At 45.1% G+C, this 17,500-nt stretch overlaps 2 protein-coding genes across 2 annotated transcripts in view; one reads left to right on the top strand and one right to left on the bottom strand.

Moving 5' to 3' along the window:
* Nucleotides 1-2,383: 2,383 nt before the first annotated feature.
* On the top strand, nt 2,384-15,003 carry LOC130182476 (alpha-1A adrenergic receptor-like). Its single transcript, XM_056397457.1, has 5 exons — nt 2,384-3,288; nt 6,105-6,356; nt 7,583-7,955; nt 11,043-11,164; nt 11,494-15,003. The coding sequence occupies exons 1-5, from the start codon at nt 2,959-2,961 to the stop codon at nt 11,845-11,847; spliced, it is 1,431 nt and encodes a 476-aa protein (XP_056253432.1). The 5' UTR covers nt 2,384-2,958; the 3' UTR covers nt 11,848-15,003.
* Nucleotides 15,004-15,143: 140 nt separating this feature from the next.
* LOC130182503 (histone H1-like) overlaps nt 15,144-17,500 on the bottom strand; it is a 2,566-nt gene continuing 209 nt past the window's right edge. Inside the window, exon 1 of the mRNA XM_056397493.1 lies at nt 15,144-17,500. This exon is cut by the window's right edge and continues 209 nt beyond it. Within this exon, the coding sequence (XP_056253468.1) occupies nt 15,587-16,531 (945 nt within the window). The 5' untranslated portion in view covers nt 16,532-17,500 and the 3' untranslated portion in view covers nt 15,144-15,586.

Here is a 17,500-nt window from a genome sequence, read left to right as displayed (position 1 = left end):
AATTTGTTCAGGTCTTTTGTTGAATGTTTCAGCAGCAGAGAAAAAATTGATTCAAGACCTTTCTGAATAAAATGAAGGACGTTTTAAAACCCTCCTTCCTAAAGCTCCATATTTTCATCTCAGTGTAGTTTTACATCTCCTCTCTCAGGCTTCTCTCTGCAGCTCTAGTAACAACAGGTCTGTGAGCCAATCAGAAGAGAGGAGGCTCTGAGCCTCTCTTCTGATTGGCTGACTGTTTTCTGACTGATCCAATAAAAATAAAGCAGATTTCAGGTAAAAACACTCAGAGAAACCAAATCCTGCAAGGTTTGGATGGTGGGTCCAGGTGGGCGGGGCTTGGTGACTGCTTTGTTGTGACATCACAAAGTTCCAGAAGTCCTGACGGCTGGTTTTAAGGCTCAGTTTCTGAATACAGGCTGTGTGCATTTCTCTGTGGACTGAGGCTTTGATACTTTCACAGTATTAATATAAAACCTGGAGGTTTTCAGACTCTGTGCTCAGCTACTTTTCGCCTTAAACATCAACATTATGTTTCTGATCTCATGGAATTTCCTGAGGCTTTTTAATGAGCACCCTCCTCTGTCTGTGGCTCTCAGCTCTGTTGGTTCTGCTAAAGAAACATCTTTAAAAACACTTAACAACACAAATATATAGTTTGATTGTTTTTAAAGACTCTGCGTTTTCCTAAAGCATCATCATCATCATTTTCTGCTGCTCTTCGTCTCTGCAGCCTCTCTGACTCCTCACTGACACTCTGCTACGCCGCTTTGACACATTGATTAGATTTAGATTAGATTAGATTAATTGATCTGGTTCTATCGTTGTGCTCTAAATTTTAGCATTAGATGCTGCTGAAGCTAACATCGCTACAAGAAGCACTCTCCATCTCCAGAGACGTGTAAACCTAGAACATGAAATAACACACATCAGTGCTGTGTGTTGTTGCAGACACTGCTGATGTGAATCCTGTGTGTCCTCAACAACACAAACACACAAACACTGGATTCACGGATCAGAGCTGACACACTGCAGACAACATTGTAAGTTTTAAACTCTGTAAAATTCCTCTGCTGTGACTCATATTTAATTTCACATGGTTTATTTTTCCTAATACCTCCTGGTTAAGAGATGTGAATCAGGCCTGGAGCCCCGCCCACCACCTGCTTGCTCCAGTTAGACAGGTGAAAGAGCAGAGAGTATCAAAATGGTTAGAGGAGGAAGCATCAGTTAGCATCTTTTCAGAACAGTTAGTGTAGTAAGCATTTTTTAGAACGGTTAGCGCAGTTAGCATCCTCTCTGAACAGTTAGCACACTTAGCATCTTTTCAGAACGGTTAGCTAGTTAGCATCTTTACAGAACATTAGTGTAGTAATCATCTTTTCAGAATGGTTAGTGTAGTTAGCCTCGCTTCACAACGATAAGCGCAGTTCGCATCTTTTCAGAACGGTTAGCGTAGCTAGCATCTTTTCAGAACGGTTAGCGCAGTTATCATCCTTTCAGAACAATTACCGTAGTTAGCATCTCTTCAGAATGGTAAGCATAGCATAGCATCTTTTCAGCACGATTAGCGTAGTCAGTATCTTGTCAGTGGCTGACATACTGTTAGCGGTTGTGCTAATGCTAAATCTCTCTCTCTCTGTACTGACAAGGTTTAAGGTTCATTTTGTCCCGCCCCCCGTCCCTACAAGTTGACATGATTGGTTTCTTAGGTTTGTGACGTATGAAACTCTGGCTGTCTGAATCTGTTTTTATGGTTCACTGCAGTTCAAGGTGGAAACACTCAGTCATGGTGTTGATGATTATTTCATCATCATATCTGTATTATATAAAAACATCAAATGGAGGTGAAACACTGGATTTCATCAGAGGGGGATTACTCTGATCAAACTAGTTAAATCACAAATTTTATAAAATAAACACTGGTCTACAGTGAGTGATCTATCTATCTATCTATCTATCTATCTATCTATCTATCTATCTATCTATGTATATATCTATTATCTATCTATCTATGTATATATCTATTATCTATCATCTATCTATCTATCTATCTATCTATCTATCTATCTATCATCTATCTATCTATCTATCTATCATCTATCTATCTATCTATCTATCATCTATCTATCTATCTATCTATCTATCTATCTATCTATCTATATCTATCTATCTATCTATCTATGTATATATCTATTATCTATCTATCTATCTATCTATCTATCTATCTATCTATCTATCTATCTATCTATCATCTATCTATCTATCTATCTATCTATCTATCTATCTATGTATATATCTATCTATCTATCTATCTATCTATCTATCTATCTATCTATCTATCTATCTATCTATCTATCTATCTTACATCATGCCAGAGAGAGAGAGAGAGAGAGAGAGAGTGGGAGTCGGTGTCTCTCTCTCACCGTCAGGTCTCTGTCTCTGTCTTTTCTTTTTTTCTTGTCTCTGAAACTTTCCCACATTCGACACTTGGACCATAAAAGGACACAGAGATCCGTGACCCGCGACTCAATCAGCAGTTTATCCCCGAGGAGGAGCTCCCCCCGGCCGGCCGCGGGCTGTCTGACCGTCCGGAGACACCGAGCTGACCCGGACCTCCACCTGCTGCTGCTCCGCGCGCCTCCCGCGCAAACCGACCCGGCACGAGCGCTCCTTCTCAGCCACGGGATTTAACTCTGGACGAAGCGTCGTCACTGTCGGTTTTCACGGACTTTAACCGAACAAATCACGGATTTTTTTAGACGTTTCGGAGCCGTGAAAACCGCGAAGCTTCAACTGAGGAGAAAGACTCAGAAAACGATCATTAACTTCTGTTTTTGCTCCAAAATCTCCGAAAGTAAACGAGTAAAATCGGTGAATTAACGGTACCGTGGATCCACATTAGTTTTTACAGTCATACTGTCATTAAAAACCCGGTTCTTCTCCGAACCGACAGCCACCATGAGTCTGTGGACTAACGACTCCTCCGTGGATCTTTACGCCGGCTCGCAGCCCCCGCTGCCGGGCTCCAACTTCTCCTCCAACCGCACAGACGGCTCCCAGCACCGCGGCCACCACGGCGCCGCCCCGCTGGACCTGACCCGGGCGGTGCCGGTGGGCATGGTGCTGGCCTCCTTCATCATGTTCGCCATCGTGGGGAACATCCTGGTGATTCTGTCGGTGGTTTGTAACCGACACCTGCGGATCCCGACCAACTACTTCATCATCAACCTGGCCATCGCGGACCTGCTGCTGGGAACCACCGTGCTGCCGGTGTCCGCCACCCTGGAGGTCAGTGGGAGGAAGAGCCCGGCCGATTATTGATCTGTTATTGGTGATTTAATGAAGATCAGGTGAAAGTGATCAGTGAATCAGACTGAGGAAGAATGAAAAGAAAAAAAATGTTCAGAAATTGATGTTCCACAGTTTGAACAATGATGTTTTATTTAAGTGATTGGTGAAGGAGAAAAGACAAATATATGACTAGAAATATAAATATATGATTACATGAATATATGATTATATGATTATACATGTTTGTGTTTTCAGCTCTTTTCAGGTTCATACCAGTTCAAACTGAAAATCTCTGGATGTGGATGTTGGTGACAAAACACAAATCACTGGACTAAATAATTACTCCCTCCATGAACTGAAGTGACAGATTAATCAATAGTTAAAATAATTTTGCTGTTGCAGCTGTAGAATAAATCAAAGAGAGGGAAGGGAAAAAGAAGCGGAGTAGAAATAAGGAGAAAAGGAAGGATAAAAGGGGAAAAATTACTAATTAATTAATTAAATCAGCAGATTAATTAATAATGTAAATATCTGTTGGTGTAACTGTGTCATCGACATTTACTGGAAATACCTGAAAACATGTTGGAGACAAGATAATTTACCTTGAAGGCACAAATGGATTAATGGGCCTCAGGGGTCAAAGGGTGGTCAATCAAACAACAACAAAGAGACAAAACAACCGCAGAGACAAAACAACGACAAAGAGACCAAACAACCAAAGAGACCAAACAACCACAGAGACAAAACAACCACAGAGACAAAACAACCACAAAGAGACAAAACAACCACAGAGACAAAACAACCACAAAGAGACAAAACAACCACAAAGAGACAAAACAACCACAGAGACAAAACAACCACAAAGAGACAAAACAACCACAAAGAGACAAAACAACCACAGAGACAAAACAACCACAAAGAGACAAAACAACCACAAAGAGACAAAACAACCACAGAGACAAAACAACCACAAAGAGACAAAACAACCACAGAGACAAAACAACCACAGAGACAAAACAACCACAGAGAGACAAAACAACCACAGAGAGACAAAACAACCACAAAGAGACAAAACAACCGCAGAGACAAAACAACCACAAAGAGACAAAACAACCACAAAGAGACAAAACAACCACAGAGAGACAAAACAACCACAGAGAGACAAAACAACAACAAAGAGACAAAACAACCGCAGAGACAAAACAACCACAGAGAGACAAAACAACCACAAAGAGACAAAACAACCACAGAGAGACAAAACAACCACAGAGACAAAACAACTACAGAGACAAAACAACCACAGAGACAAAACAACCACAGAGACAAAACAACCACAGAGACAAAACAACCACAGAGACAAAACAACTACAGAGACAAAATAACAACCGCAGAGACAAAACAACCGCAGAGACAAAACAACCACAGAGACAAAACAACCGCAGAGACAAAACAACCACAAAGAGACAAAACAACTACAGAGACAAAACAACCACAGAGACAAAACAACCACAGAGACAAAACAACCACAGAGAGACAAAACAACCACAGAGACAAAACAACCACAGAGACAAAACAACCACAAAGAGACAAAACAACCACAGAGACAAAACAACCACAGAGACAAAACAACCACAGAGACAAAACAACCACAAAGAGACAAAACAACCACAGAGACAAAACAACCACAGAGACAAAACAACCACAGAGACAAAACAACCACAAAGAGACAAAACAACCACAGAGACAAAACAACCACAGAGACAAAACAACCACAGAGACAAAACAACCACAGAGACAAAACAACCACAAAGAGACAAAACAACCACAGAGACAAAACAACCGCAGAGACAAAACAACCACAAAGAGACAAAACAACCACAGAGACAAAACAACCACAAAGACAAAACAACCACAGAGAGACAAAACAACCACAAAGAGACAAAACAACCACAGAGACAAAACAACCACAAAGAGACAAAACAACCACAGAGACAAAACAACCACAGAGACAAAACAACCACAGAGACAAAACAACCACAGAGACAAAACAACCACAAAGAGACAAAACAACCACAGAGACAAAACAACCACAGAGACAAAACAACCACAGAGAGACAAAACAACCACAAAGAGACAAAACAACCACAGAGAGACAAAACAACCACAAAGAGACAAAACAACCACAGAGAGACAAAACAACCACAGAGACAAAACAACCACAGAGACAAAACAACCACAGAGACAAAACAACCACAGAGACAAAACAACCACAAAGAGACAAAACAACCACAGAGACAAAACAACTACAGAGACAAAACAACCGCAGAGACAAAACAACCACAGAGACAAAACAACCGCAGAGACAAAACAACCACAGAGAGACAAAACAACCACAGAGAGACAGGAAGTGACTCCAGACAGAGACCTGCTGCGTCCTTCATGGTCATTTTGAGTCTCTTTGAGTCCAGATGTTTTGGTTCCATGTAGGAGGGCTGGGGGCCCATTGTCTCCTAATCTGTCCACACCTGCAGGAGACGCTGATCCTCTCACTCTTTAAGTTTTGCTTCGTCCACCTGGACAGATGTTTGTAGGATTGATTCTCTGGTCCTCAGTCAGTGTGAACAACATGATGTTAATACAACATGTAACTGTATGTAGCACAGTCACATGACTGATAGAAGTGGTTCATCTCCACTGACTGACTGATCCTCTGAGTCCACAGAACCAGAACCACTGGTCTTCATCTATAGAGCCATTAATTAAAGCTAATGAACTGGAGAGGAAGTGGACTCAGGTTCTTCCTGTCTCTGCAGGTCTTGGATTACTGGGTGTTTGGTCGGATCTTCTGTGACATCTGGGCGGCGGTGGATGTGCTGTGCTGCACGGCGTCCATCATGTCTCTGTGCGTCATCTCCATCGACCGTTACATTGGCGTCCGCTACCCGCTGCAGTACCCGACCATCGTCACAGAGAAGCGGGCACTGCTCGCCATGCTGGGGGTCTGGATCCTCGCCATCGTCATCTCCATCGGCCCGCTGCTGGGCTGGAAGCAGCCGCCGTCACAGGTACTAAAGTCAGTACAGCAGTGGGCAGCCACATGTTTACTCACACTAACTAACATTTAGCAGAATACTAACTAAACTAACTACTAATAACTAGAGCCTCCTCCAGTCAAACTAGTCCAGGTCACATCCTGTTCACCCAGTCAGAGAACATATCAACCATCTGAGTGAAGTCTGGAGTAATGGCTCAGGTCACACTGACCTTTGACCTTTGGCCTTTGACCACCAAAGTCTAATCAGTTCATCCTTGAGTCCAGGTGAAGGTTTTATTATAATACAATACAAAGGTTTTATTGACCCTGTAATGTTGCTGCATCACCTGCCTGAATATTGGCTCAGTATTGATTAAAATAATCATGATTATGATTTTTGCCATTATCTTCGTAGCTCTAACTCAGATACCTGAAATTAAAAGATCAGGGTCAGGATCAGGGTCAGGATCAGGATCAGGATCAGGATCAGGGCCAAAAGAACTGGCTCATCACTAGTGGTAAATAGGTTCATGTTAAAATATTAAAGTGATGAAAGTGGAAAGATCCCAAGAATCGGAAAAATAAAACCGTAGACTTGTTTCATTTAATATTCTTTCTGTTAAAATAGATTTTTATAAAACTGGTAAAATCCTGTCGTTCAGGAGCTGGTTCTGGTTTCAAAGTCCAGTTACTGGTTTGGAAGCTTTGTGGATGATGAGCAGTGGATATAAACCCAGGAAGAGTCAGAGAGTTTTTTTCAGTGTGTCAGATGGACTCAGGTCCCTCCGCCCACCATGTTCTCACTGCATCAGGATCTGGATGCTGTTCAACTCTATTGATTATATAAAGCTGGAGATTTTAGATGACTAGTTTTCACACTAGTTACTGAATTTACTGAAGTTCACTGTTTCATTTTCCTCATTAAAATATATGAGTTCACTTTTTAATAAACTCACAGCTGCTGAAACAATTGTAGGGTTATTAAAATAGTTGCTGATGAACTTCCCATCAGGCGACTAATCGACTAACTAACTAAGCTCAAGCTCCTCCCCCACGCCTGCAGACAGACTGAGGTTGTGTGTTGTTGTTGTTGTTGTCTCTGTTGTTGTTGTTGTCGCTGTTGTTGTTGTTGTTGTCTCTGTTGTTGTCGTCTCTGTTGTTGTCGTCTCTGTTGTTGTCGTCTCTGTCATTGTTGTGGTTGTCGTGTCATGTGACGATGCTCTGCCCCTCCCCTCCCCCCTCCCCCTCCCCCTGCAGGATGACACCACCTGTCAGATCACAGAGGAGCCGTTCTACACCCTCTTCTCCTCCCTGGGCTCCTTCTACATCCCGCTGGCCGTCATCCTGGCCATGTACTGCCGCGTCTACGTCGTGGCCAAACGCACCACAAAGAACCTGGAGGCCGGCGTGATGAGGGAGCGGCAGGAGGACTCCAACGAGCTCACCCTGAGGATCCACTGCAGGAACCAGCAGGTCCACGAGCTGTGCCCGGGGGCGTCGGCCGGACGCAGCACGCTCTCCGTCAAACTGCTCAAGTTCTCCAGAGAGAAGAAGGCCGCCAAGACGCTGGGCGTGGTCGTGGGCATGTTCATCCTGTGCTGGCTGCCCTTCTTCCTGGTCCTGCCCCTCGGTACGTGCTCACCCGTACACCTGTCCAGTCCTCGACAGACCACATGACACACACAGGTGTTTAGTTAAGTTCAGTTGAAACACTGTTTCCTCAGGTAGTGGGCGGGGCCTGTAGCTCACCTGTAGAAGCTAACAGGTGTTTATCTTAGAGCCTCATTTCGATCCGCTCCAGTTTACCCTGCTACACTTACTGCAGCACACTGTTAATACAAACTATACACTTCCTGTAAGCTTTTCAAATGAAAAGCCCCCCAGCATTTCAGCGGGCAGAAACCCTGCATTTCTTATCAGATCAATTATCATATTATTATCAAAGATATTGTGATTATTTTGACACATTGTGACACAAGTCATTTTTTCATAATAAAAATGATGATGTGAGACACACAGCTGTTTAAAACAGATGTTCAGCCTCACACTCCTGCATGTGTGATTCAGGGCCCGTCTGTAAATCAGAGCGTCTACATGTCTCCAGGTTACATAAAACTGTTGCTTCATCACAGTAATGACTAAATAATCACTTTTATCAAAGAGAAAAACTTTTCTTCAAAAACATTTGAAACGAGCCAGAAACACGTTGATGTAACAAGGACTCCTCTAATTGATCATGATCAGCAGGTGATTACTTGAACTTTCTTAATTTCTCAGGCAGATTAACAACTGTCATTTGCATATTGATCACATGATTAACTAACAGCTGCTCTGATTGGTCAGAGAGACTTCCTCAGGTAACACACCTGCTGAGAGTCTGAGGCTTCACATCGTCCTGAACACATTGAACTCTTTACTTTGAGCAGCTGTTCATGCTAACGTTAGCTCTGTAGCATTAGTAGATACAAATAGCTCCTTTAAAGGGGGGGGGGGCTGGATCCAGAAACACTTTGGATTTCTTCATACTTGAAATATTTGACCTGAGCAGCGATGCCTCAGGTCGTACGTCACCGGCCAATCAGCAGCCAGAGTTTCCGGGACACGACCCAGCAGTGACTTGTTTCTCAGAGCGCTTGCAGTGACACAGAAGTGAAGGACGGGAAGTTCTTCACTGATTTATTTTCTATGTTTGATTTGGACAGTGGAGCCAGACTTTCTCCCCGGCAGCCCAGATTAGGGCTGAGCTCTGATTGGTCCGTTAGACAGGAAGCTGTTTGTGTTCAACACTGAGCAGAATGTGTCACAGACTGATCTGAGATCTGTGCTCTACGTCCTGCAGGGAAACACACAGAGCAGAGAGATTATAGCTGCTGGTCGGCCGGTGGTCGGCCGGTGGTCGGCCGGTGGTCGGCCGGTGGTCGGCTGCAGTATGTAACTGAAACAACAGAACACAGCCCAGTCTCAGGTTCGCTCCTCTTCTCTCCAGCTGCTCGTTTGTCTGCGTTCGTGAGTCCGTCCTGATATTTCCTACTTATCAGAAGATCGTGAGTGCTGCCGTCAAAGAGGAGTCGAAGCTCCTGATTTCCTAAAAAGGTTTCTGGATGGGTTCCTGCGGTCTGTAATCCCGTCTGAGATCAGCTGTAGGCGTTAAGCAGCATCCATCATAACATTTATCTAACTGTAAGACCCGGCTGAGGAGCACACGACCTCTGGACCGCAGCAGATCTCACAGAGAACAGACTGGTTTCAGACCGTGAGCACACTGATCCTCTGATCCTACACAAACAGTCCTGGATCACAGGATTCACACACACGTTTATTTCTGTACAGCAGCAGTGGAGCCTACAAATGGTGATGTTGGTCCACAGACAGAAACTCAGACCAGGTCCTGTCAGAAACCTGTCTGAGGCTGGTTCAACTCTCATCATCATCATCATCACATGTCTGTGTCATATATGAACATCATAGGAACAAGGAGAAACACTGAGTCCTGGTCTCAGTCCTGGTCAGAGTCTGAGTCCTGGTCTGAGTCTGAGTCCTGGTCCGAGTCTGAGTCTGAACCTGAGTCTGAGTCTGAGTCTGAGTCCTGGTCAGAGTCTCAGTTTGAGTCTCAGTCTCAGTCTCATTCTGAGCCTGAGTCTGAGTCTGAGTCCTGGTCTGAGTCTGAGCCTGAGTCTGAGTCTGAGTCTGAGTCTGAGTCTGAGTCTGAGTCTCAGTCTCATTCTGAGTCTGAGTCCTGGTCTGAGTCCTGGTCTGAGTCTGAGTCTGAGCCTGAGCCTGAGTCTGAGTCTGAGTCTGAGTCTGAGTCTGAGCCTGAGCCTGAGTCCTGGTCAGAGTCTGAGTCCTGGTCTGAATCAGAGTCTGAGTCCTGGTCTGAGTCTGAGCCTGAGTCTGAGTCCTGGTCAGAGTCTCAGTTTGAGTCTGAGTCTGAGTCTGAGTCCTGGTCTCCAGAGGACACGCCCTGTGGCGCCCCCTCAGGACAGACATGTCCTCTGAGCGTCTGCAGTCTCAGCTGGACGTCCTCTGACTTGAGTTAATGCTGAGTCGCTCAGTGATGCAGTGTTTGCTTTATGCTGAGTCATGATCTGCACTGCGTCCTGAGTCAGTGAGGACAGACTCCGCCCCCTCCACCTCTTAAAGTACTCTGCAGGACACACACACACACACACACACACACACACACACACACGTGGTGAAGCTGCTGGAGCAGAGCAGATATTTACTGAAACCATCTGCGTGGTTTTCACAGTGATGCATCATGGGTAGGTGTCACATGTTTTTCCCATGATGGACGTCAGGCTTCACGTGGAGTTCTTCATATTTAGTCAGAGACGGCGGCCTGAGGCAGAACGACCTTACAAGTCCATGTTCAGGAGCCCGAGATCTGATCTAACAAATCCTCCGAGATCCTCCAAGATCCTCCGACACACTGAGCATCACCTGGCTCACCTGTGTGTGTGTGTGAGAGTTTGTGTGTGTGTGTGTGCGTGCATGCGTGCGTATGTGCGTGCGTGTGTGCGTGAGTGCGTATGCGTGCATGTGTGTGTGTGCGTGCGCGCGCATGCATGCATGTGTGTGTGTGTGTGCATGTGTATGTGTGTTCTTCATGTTGTGATTTTCAAAAGTTTCTTTAGAGAACACCTGATCAGCCTGACGATGAACTGTTTACCTGTGTACCTGTGTTTACCTGCATACCTGTTTACCTGTGTGTCCTCAGGCTCGTTCAACAGCAGCCTCCGTCCTCCTGAAACCTTCTTTAAAGTGATTTTCTGGTTGGGATACTTCAACAGCTGCCTGAACCCCATCATCTACCCCTGCTACAGCCGCGAGTTCAAACAGGTAACATGATGCTAAGCTAACCGGCTGTGCACCTGTGCCTGTTGGGGGAGGGGCCAACACACAGTGAGGGGAGGGGCTACAACATGTGAGAAAACAGGAAGCAGAGCAAGGACGCCACTGTCACATGTAATTGTTGTGTGAGTGCCTGATGCTTGGTGCTAGAGTGATAGCAACACTGATAATAATAATAATAATAATAATAATATTGGTACCATTGATCCTGGTTCTGATAGTTCTGACTGGTTCTATTGGTTCTGACTGGTTCTGATGGTTCTGATGGCTCTGGTGGTTCTGACAGTTCTAACTGGTTCTGATGGTTCTGTCTTCAGGCCTTCATCCGGATCCTGCGGTGCCGGTGGAAGAGGAGGCGTCAGTGGCAGGCGTACTATAACTACCGCTGCCAGCAGGGCTCCAACACCTCGTCCTTCCTGAACGGCAGCCAGCAGACGCTGTCCTCCGTCAGCCCCAGCCCGCGCTGCGTCGCCTCCAGGCTTCGCCCCCCGCCCTGGCCCTCCGCCTCCTCCGCTGACCGAGACCTCCTCCCGGGGTCGGCGGGGAGAGGGCGACCGGGCCCGGTGTCCCCGCTCGCTAAGGATGCTGGGACGGTGCCGCAGGCGGTAATGAACGGTCGGAGAGAAGAGCGGCACGGAGCCGGTGCGGGAACGCCGCCGTCTAAACTGTGAGGAGTGGGAGGCGCTGACGGACACACCTGCTTCCTCAGGAAGGACGCACAGGTATTACCGCTGACATCACAGAGAGCTCTGTCCACTCAGGTGTGATGATTGTATCTGTCAGGAGGTTACGACTGTTCCCGCCTCCTGCTCAGCCTTAATAATACACCTGAGGAACAGGGCGGAGCCTCTCACCTGGATCAGCGGTTAACTGTAGGAAAACATCACAACATCACAAGGTTTCACCTGGTGGTTCCTGCAGATCAGGACCGCCCACTGCTCTGAAGTTTTCCTCCACAGAACACACAGGTGAACCACAACCTTCACTATAAATCAGCACAAACAAACACAGAAGTAAAACTGTTGATGCTAAAGATTCTTCTGAAAACAGAATCACAACAAACCTCAACTTTAAACTTCTGTAACAGTAGAATATTAGAACCATATATTTACCTGGTTTCATGTAATCTACTCTCTTAAAGGGGCAGTCGGGTTCTGGACTAAGTCTGTTGATGTTTGAACTCAACAGTTAAATATATACACCCCTCCCCTCAGTGCTCCTTCAGAAGCTCCGCCCCAAAAACTAACACCTGGGCTAGCTGACCAAAAGAGAAATATGGCAGAATCCAGGGTGTAAAACATCAACAAACACACAAACAGTGACAGAGGAGAGGACTGTAGGTTTGTAGCTAAGCTAACAAGGAAGCTAACGTTGCCTAGTATAACATTTCAAATTCATCCACCCAAACAAATCCACCGAGCGAACTTCTGTCTTTAGGTCTTTGTGTCTGAAATGACATGTTGTACTGATAAACACCATGAAACCACCAGACAGCTAACTGTGGCTACAGCTGCTGCTACGCTAACATGCTGAGAGGACCAGATGGTTTCCATAGCAACACACAACCACAACTCTCCTGCTGTTACAGCTAACATCACACCAACACCAGTTGGTGTGATGTTAGCTGTCACAACCATTAGCAAACAAGACAAAACAAAACTGACCTAGTGTCAAAGCTAATGTTACGGAACAACCTCTGCCTCCGTGTCCGTCCCTCTCTCTGACATCTGTCCTGACCTCTCCTCATCTCTCCGTCTGGACCGTGATGTGAAGTTCACCACGTTAGCACCAGATTACCTCCTCACTGCCCCCCCCCCTTCTTCTTTCCCTGCTGCTGTGTGTGAGCGCCCCCTGCTGCTGATGGTCTGTGGAGGAACACCACCATGGACCACGAGGAGATATTCACTGAATTTGACTCAATCAATGATTAATGATTAAAAAGTTCCTACAATTAGAATAAATGAATTAACAGGAAACTAAACAGAGAAAAGTATAACCATAAACCTAAAATGGAAATTTAAAAGTCAAATCATTTTCAGTTAATTACAGATGGTTTTTTTTTCATATTTATTTATTGGCATGTTAATTTCTTTCTTTCTTTCTTTCTTTTTTGCTAAAGTGTGAAAGAAAATGGAGCGAGAGCGTTCATGAAAAAAGTTCATTCAAAAGTCAGGAAAAGAAATTCAAAAACTCAAACTGAAAAGAAAGCTTAATAATAAAAAAAAGTATGAATGTGAAATTAATTTTAAAGTTGATTTTTAAAGTTGAATATTTTACATCAACAAACTGTCAGTTCTTGCTGGTGAGTGAGCTAACAAGCTAATGAACTATAAACTGCAACATCAGTTAAGTAATGTTAGCTTCAAGCTAAACACTAGCTTTACTGTTAGCTCAAACACACTCAAATACTGCTGAACAAAATAACGCTCTTATTTCTTGTTTTCCTTCTGTATATTTATTTGTTTATGATGCTAAAGGGCTAAAGACAATGCTAAAGTTAAAATTAACTGAAGAAATTAAAAACAAAAGAAATAAAAAGTCAACAGGAAACTAAGTTGAAAAAAGAAAAAGACTAAAATAAAAAACAAAAAATTTAAATTATCTTGAAATTCACTGTAATTCTGTAAATATGGAGATTTTGTTTGTTGTTATTTTTACCGTCTGTCATTATTCTGCTGAACGGCATCAGAATTCTGTCCTGACATATTAAATATAAAATATTATTATTGTATTATACTGAAGACTGACACTCTCCTAATTTAAAAAATGTTATGATTCCTTTTCTTGACAGTAACTTCACGTTTAATTTCAATCATTATTGTAATTAATATTTATTAATTGTCATATGCAAATTGTATTTTGGTGAAAGCTGTCCTGTCACTGAGCATACTAGAACTCCTATTGTGAAAGTGTCCCCTCAGAGAACTCTTATTGTGAAGGTGTCCCCTCAGTGACCATAATATGACTCTTATTGTGAAAGTGTCCCCTCACAGGACTATTGTGTAGGAACTGCACTGACTGTTTTCACATTCACTTTAATACAGTGTGATTACAGCAGCCTCTGGTGGACTTCAGAGGAACTGCAGCTGCTGTTGGTCTGAACTGATTTTACTCTGAAAAGCTGTTTAAATGTTTTTGTTTTCTCTTTTGATGGGGCTAGGCTAACAGTTCAGTCCCCCCTGCTTCCAGTGTTTGTGCTAAGCTAGGCTAACAGTTAAGTTCCCCCTGCTTCCATTGTTTGTGCTAAGCTAGGCTAACAGTTAAGTTCCCCCTGCTTCCAGTGTTTGTGCTAAGCTAGGCTAACAGTTAAGTTCCCCCTGCTTCCATTGTTTGTGCTAAGCTAGGCTAACAGTTCAGTCCCCCCTGCTTCCATTGTTTGTGCTAAGCTAGGCTAACAGTTAAGTTCCCCCTGCTTCCATTGTTTGTGCTAAGCTAGGCTAACAGTTAAGTTCCCCCTGCTTCCATTGTTTGTGCTAAGCTAGGCTAACAGTTAAGTTCCCCCTGCTTCCATTGTTTGTGCTAAGCTAGGCTAACAGTTCAGTCCCCCCTGCTTCCATTGTTTGTGCTAAGCTAGGCTAACAGTTCAGTCCCCCCTGCTTCCAGTGTTTGTGCTAAGCTAGGCTAACAGTTAAGTTCCCCCTGCTTCCAGTGTTTGTGCTAAGCTAGGCTAACAGTTCAGTCCCCCCTGCTTCCAGTGTTTGTGCTAAGCTAGGCTAACAGCTAGGCTAACCATGTCCTGGACCCGTCTCTGTGCTGGAGACGAAACTGAAGATGGAGAAGATTTCACTGAATGTCACCGTGTTCCTTTAAATAATAAAAAAAAATAATAATAATAATAATAACTTTGAAGTGTTGTGTTGTAATTACATATGATATTGATCTGATTCAGTGTGATTTCACTTCCTGATTATGTCTTCATCTGATGTCCCTCCAAAATAAAGCTCCAGAGAAAATAGAGGCTACAGAACTGTTTTTTCTTTTAAAGCCTCCGTCACTTTATCAATCACTTTTTCCTCTCCTTATCACTGATTGGCCCAGGACATGATGAGAATATTTGATTTGTTGTTAAATTTAACCTTTACTGTCATTTCAGCACCTGCAGCCCAGGTGTGTTCCTGATCTCCTCACCTGATGCTCATAGAGTTGGTGAATCCGTCCTGAACCTCCTACTCAACATTTGTATAGATTTGTTTTTAATGCAAATCTCTTCCTGTTCATGTGACGTCACAACAAGTCTGAACTTTTCCTGAGAATATTCACTTCCTGTCCAGAGCCGATATCAACATGTTGTCTTTACCTTTATGTAAGTGACTGTCAAAATAAACACCTCAGAGTGGAGGAGCTGCTCTGCAGAGTCTGTGGTGGCTCTTAAAAGAGCCTTTGGTTGATCCGGTTCGGGTCGGGTCCACTTCACTTCTTGGCCTTCTTGGCTGCGGGTTTCTTTGCCGGAGCTTTCTTGGCCGCGGGCTTCTTGGCGGCCTTTGGCTTCTTGACGGCCGCCTTCTTGGGGCTCTTCTTGGGGCTCTTCTTGGGCAGCTTCTTGGCGGGCTTCTTGGCCGGAGCTTTCTTCGGGGACTTCTTGACCGCCGCCTTCTTGGCCGCTGCGGGTTTCTTTGCCGGAGCTTTCTTGGCCGCGGGCTTCTTGGCTTTGACGGCGGGCTTCTTCTTCAGCACCGCCTTGGCCGGTTTGGCGGCTTTGGGCTCGGACTTTGCGAGCTTGAAGGAGCCGGAAGCCCCGGTGCCTTTGGTCTGGACCAGGGTGCCTTTGGTGACCAGCTTGGTGACGGCGGTGTTGACGCGCTTGTTGGTCTTGGTGACGTCGACGCCTCTGGCGGCCAGAGCTTTCTTGAGCGCCGCCAGCGACATCCCCTTGCGCTCCTTGGACTCGGCCACGGCGCTGACGATCAGCTTCGGGAGGCTGGGTCCCTCCTTCTTGGGCCGGGGAGCGCTCTTCTTCTTCGGGGCTTTGGCCGGGGCTTTAGCCGGGGCGGCTGCTGGAGCTTCTTCCGCCATGTGTGTGTCTCGGTGCGCTGTGTCTCTCTGAAGGTGTCCGGGCTCGGAGCAGGAGGCGGGACTTATAACGGCCATGAGAACCGTGGAGAGTGAAGGCGCTCGGCCGCTCAAACGTGGCGCCACTTGTGTTTTCTCCTCCACGTTTTGTCCGTCAAACAGCCTGGAAATAAAGGTGTGCGGACACAGGTGCGGTGGCCGCGCGGAGGACAGTGTGTCCCCGTCCCTCGCAGCTCCTGTGTGGACACGAGGACTCTGTGGTTTCACTGCAGGAGGCTTCAGACCTCTCTGACACACTCTCACTGTCTCCAACTCGCTGCCGCTTTTCTTCACTTTCCGGCTCATAAAGCGACTCAAGGGCCGAGGAGCAGCGGAGACAGCGGCGGGGCAGGAGGCAGAGACATGTGGGGACGGACTGAGGCTCGGAGCTCTGCAGCTGGAGCTTCGTTCAGCTGCACTGACGGAGCTTCTCTGTGGCGGTAAACACACAGACTCTGTCAGTGACGTTATTCTCAGGATCCAGATTCATTTACTTTTTATTCTTCGGTGGTAAAGAAACATGAGATGACGTCAGTCTGGATCAGCACCGAGTCCGTTTCTGCCCATACCGGAAACTCTTCTCGTTAAGGTCCTTGTCACGAGACTTCATCAAATTAATTCTACACATAAATAAACCTACACGTGCACATATTGATATTATACATTTACACGGACACAAAGTGTGAATCTTCACTGACTCATGAATGAATGAATCAGCTGTTCACATGAGAGGAACTCTTGGTTCATAACCACAAATAAAGAACATAAAGAAAGAAATGTGTGTGTGGGGGGGGGGGGTCATCCAGGTGAAGCAGCCGCTACAATAGAAACAGCACGTGAATGATGTTTATCTGACAGTGGCGTGACGTCATGACGCTGGAACAAACAATCAGCTGTGAAAACAGGAAACAAGTCAGTGACACGTTATCACTGAGTTTACTGACATACTGTATTTAACAGGCATCATAATAATATAACTGGCAAACTGACAGGTTTCTTCTCCCAGTGTGATCCTACATTCAATGTGCAACGTGTGTGTATATCTATATATATATATAGATATATATACAGTATATATACAGCAGCATTGAGACGTGTGTGTTGACTGCAGAAGACTTCGTCTGGACGATCACACCTTTGTTCTTGGAGACAACCTCGGTCCTTTTGTCCTTTGTCCCTCTCTGGATTTATGCCAGTGAAGCGTCTAAGATCAGAGTGGGGTTGCAACAACAGACCTTTTTGTGTACATTCAATTAAATTCAATGAATTGTTTAT

Source organism: Seriola aureovittata, chromosome 15 (assembly GCF_021018895.1).
Source record: "Seriola aureovittata isolate HTS-2021-v1 ecotype China chromosome 15, ASM2101889v1, whole genome shotgun sequence".
NCBI classification, from domain to species: Eukaryota; Metazoa; Chordata; class Actinopteri; order Carangiformes; family Carangidae; genus Seriola; species Seriola aureovittata.
This window is presented reverse-complemented; position numbering and strand designations above follow the sequence as displayed.

What these genes read in the sequence shown, in the direction of transcription:
- LOC130182476 (XM_056397457.1), top strand. Translation starts at nt 2,959, where the DNA reads ATGAGTCTGTGGACTAACGACTCCTCCGTGGATCTTTACGCCGGCTCG. An exon ending in CGGTGTCCGCCACCCTGGAG is followed by an intron (nt 3,289 to 6,104) that starts GTCAGTGGGAGG and finishes CTGTCTCTGCAG; the next exon opens with GTCTTGGATTACTGGGTGTT. An exon ending in ACAGCCGCGAGTTCAAACAG is followed by an intron (nt 11,165 to 11,493) that starts GTAACATGATGC and finishes TTCTGTCTTCAG; the next exon opens with GCCTTCATCCGGATCCTGCG.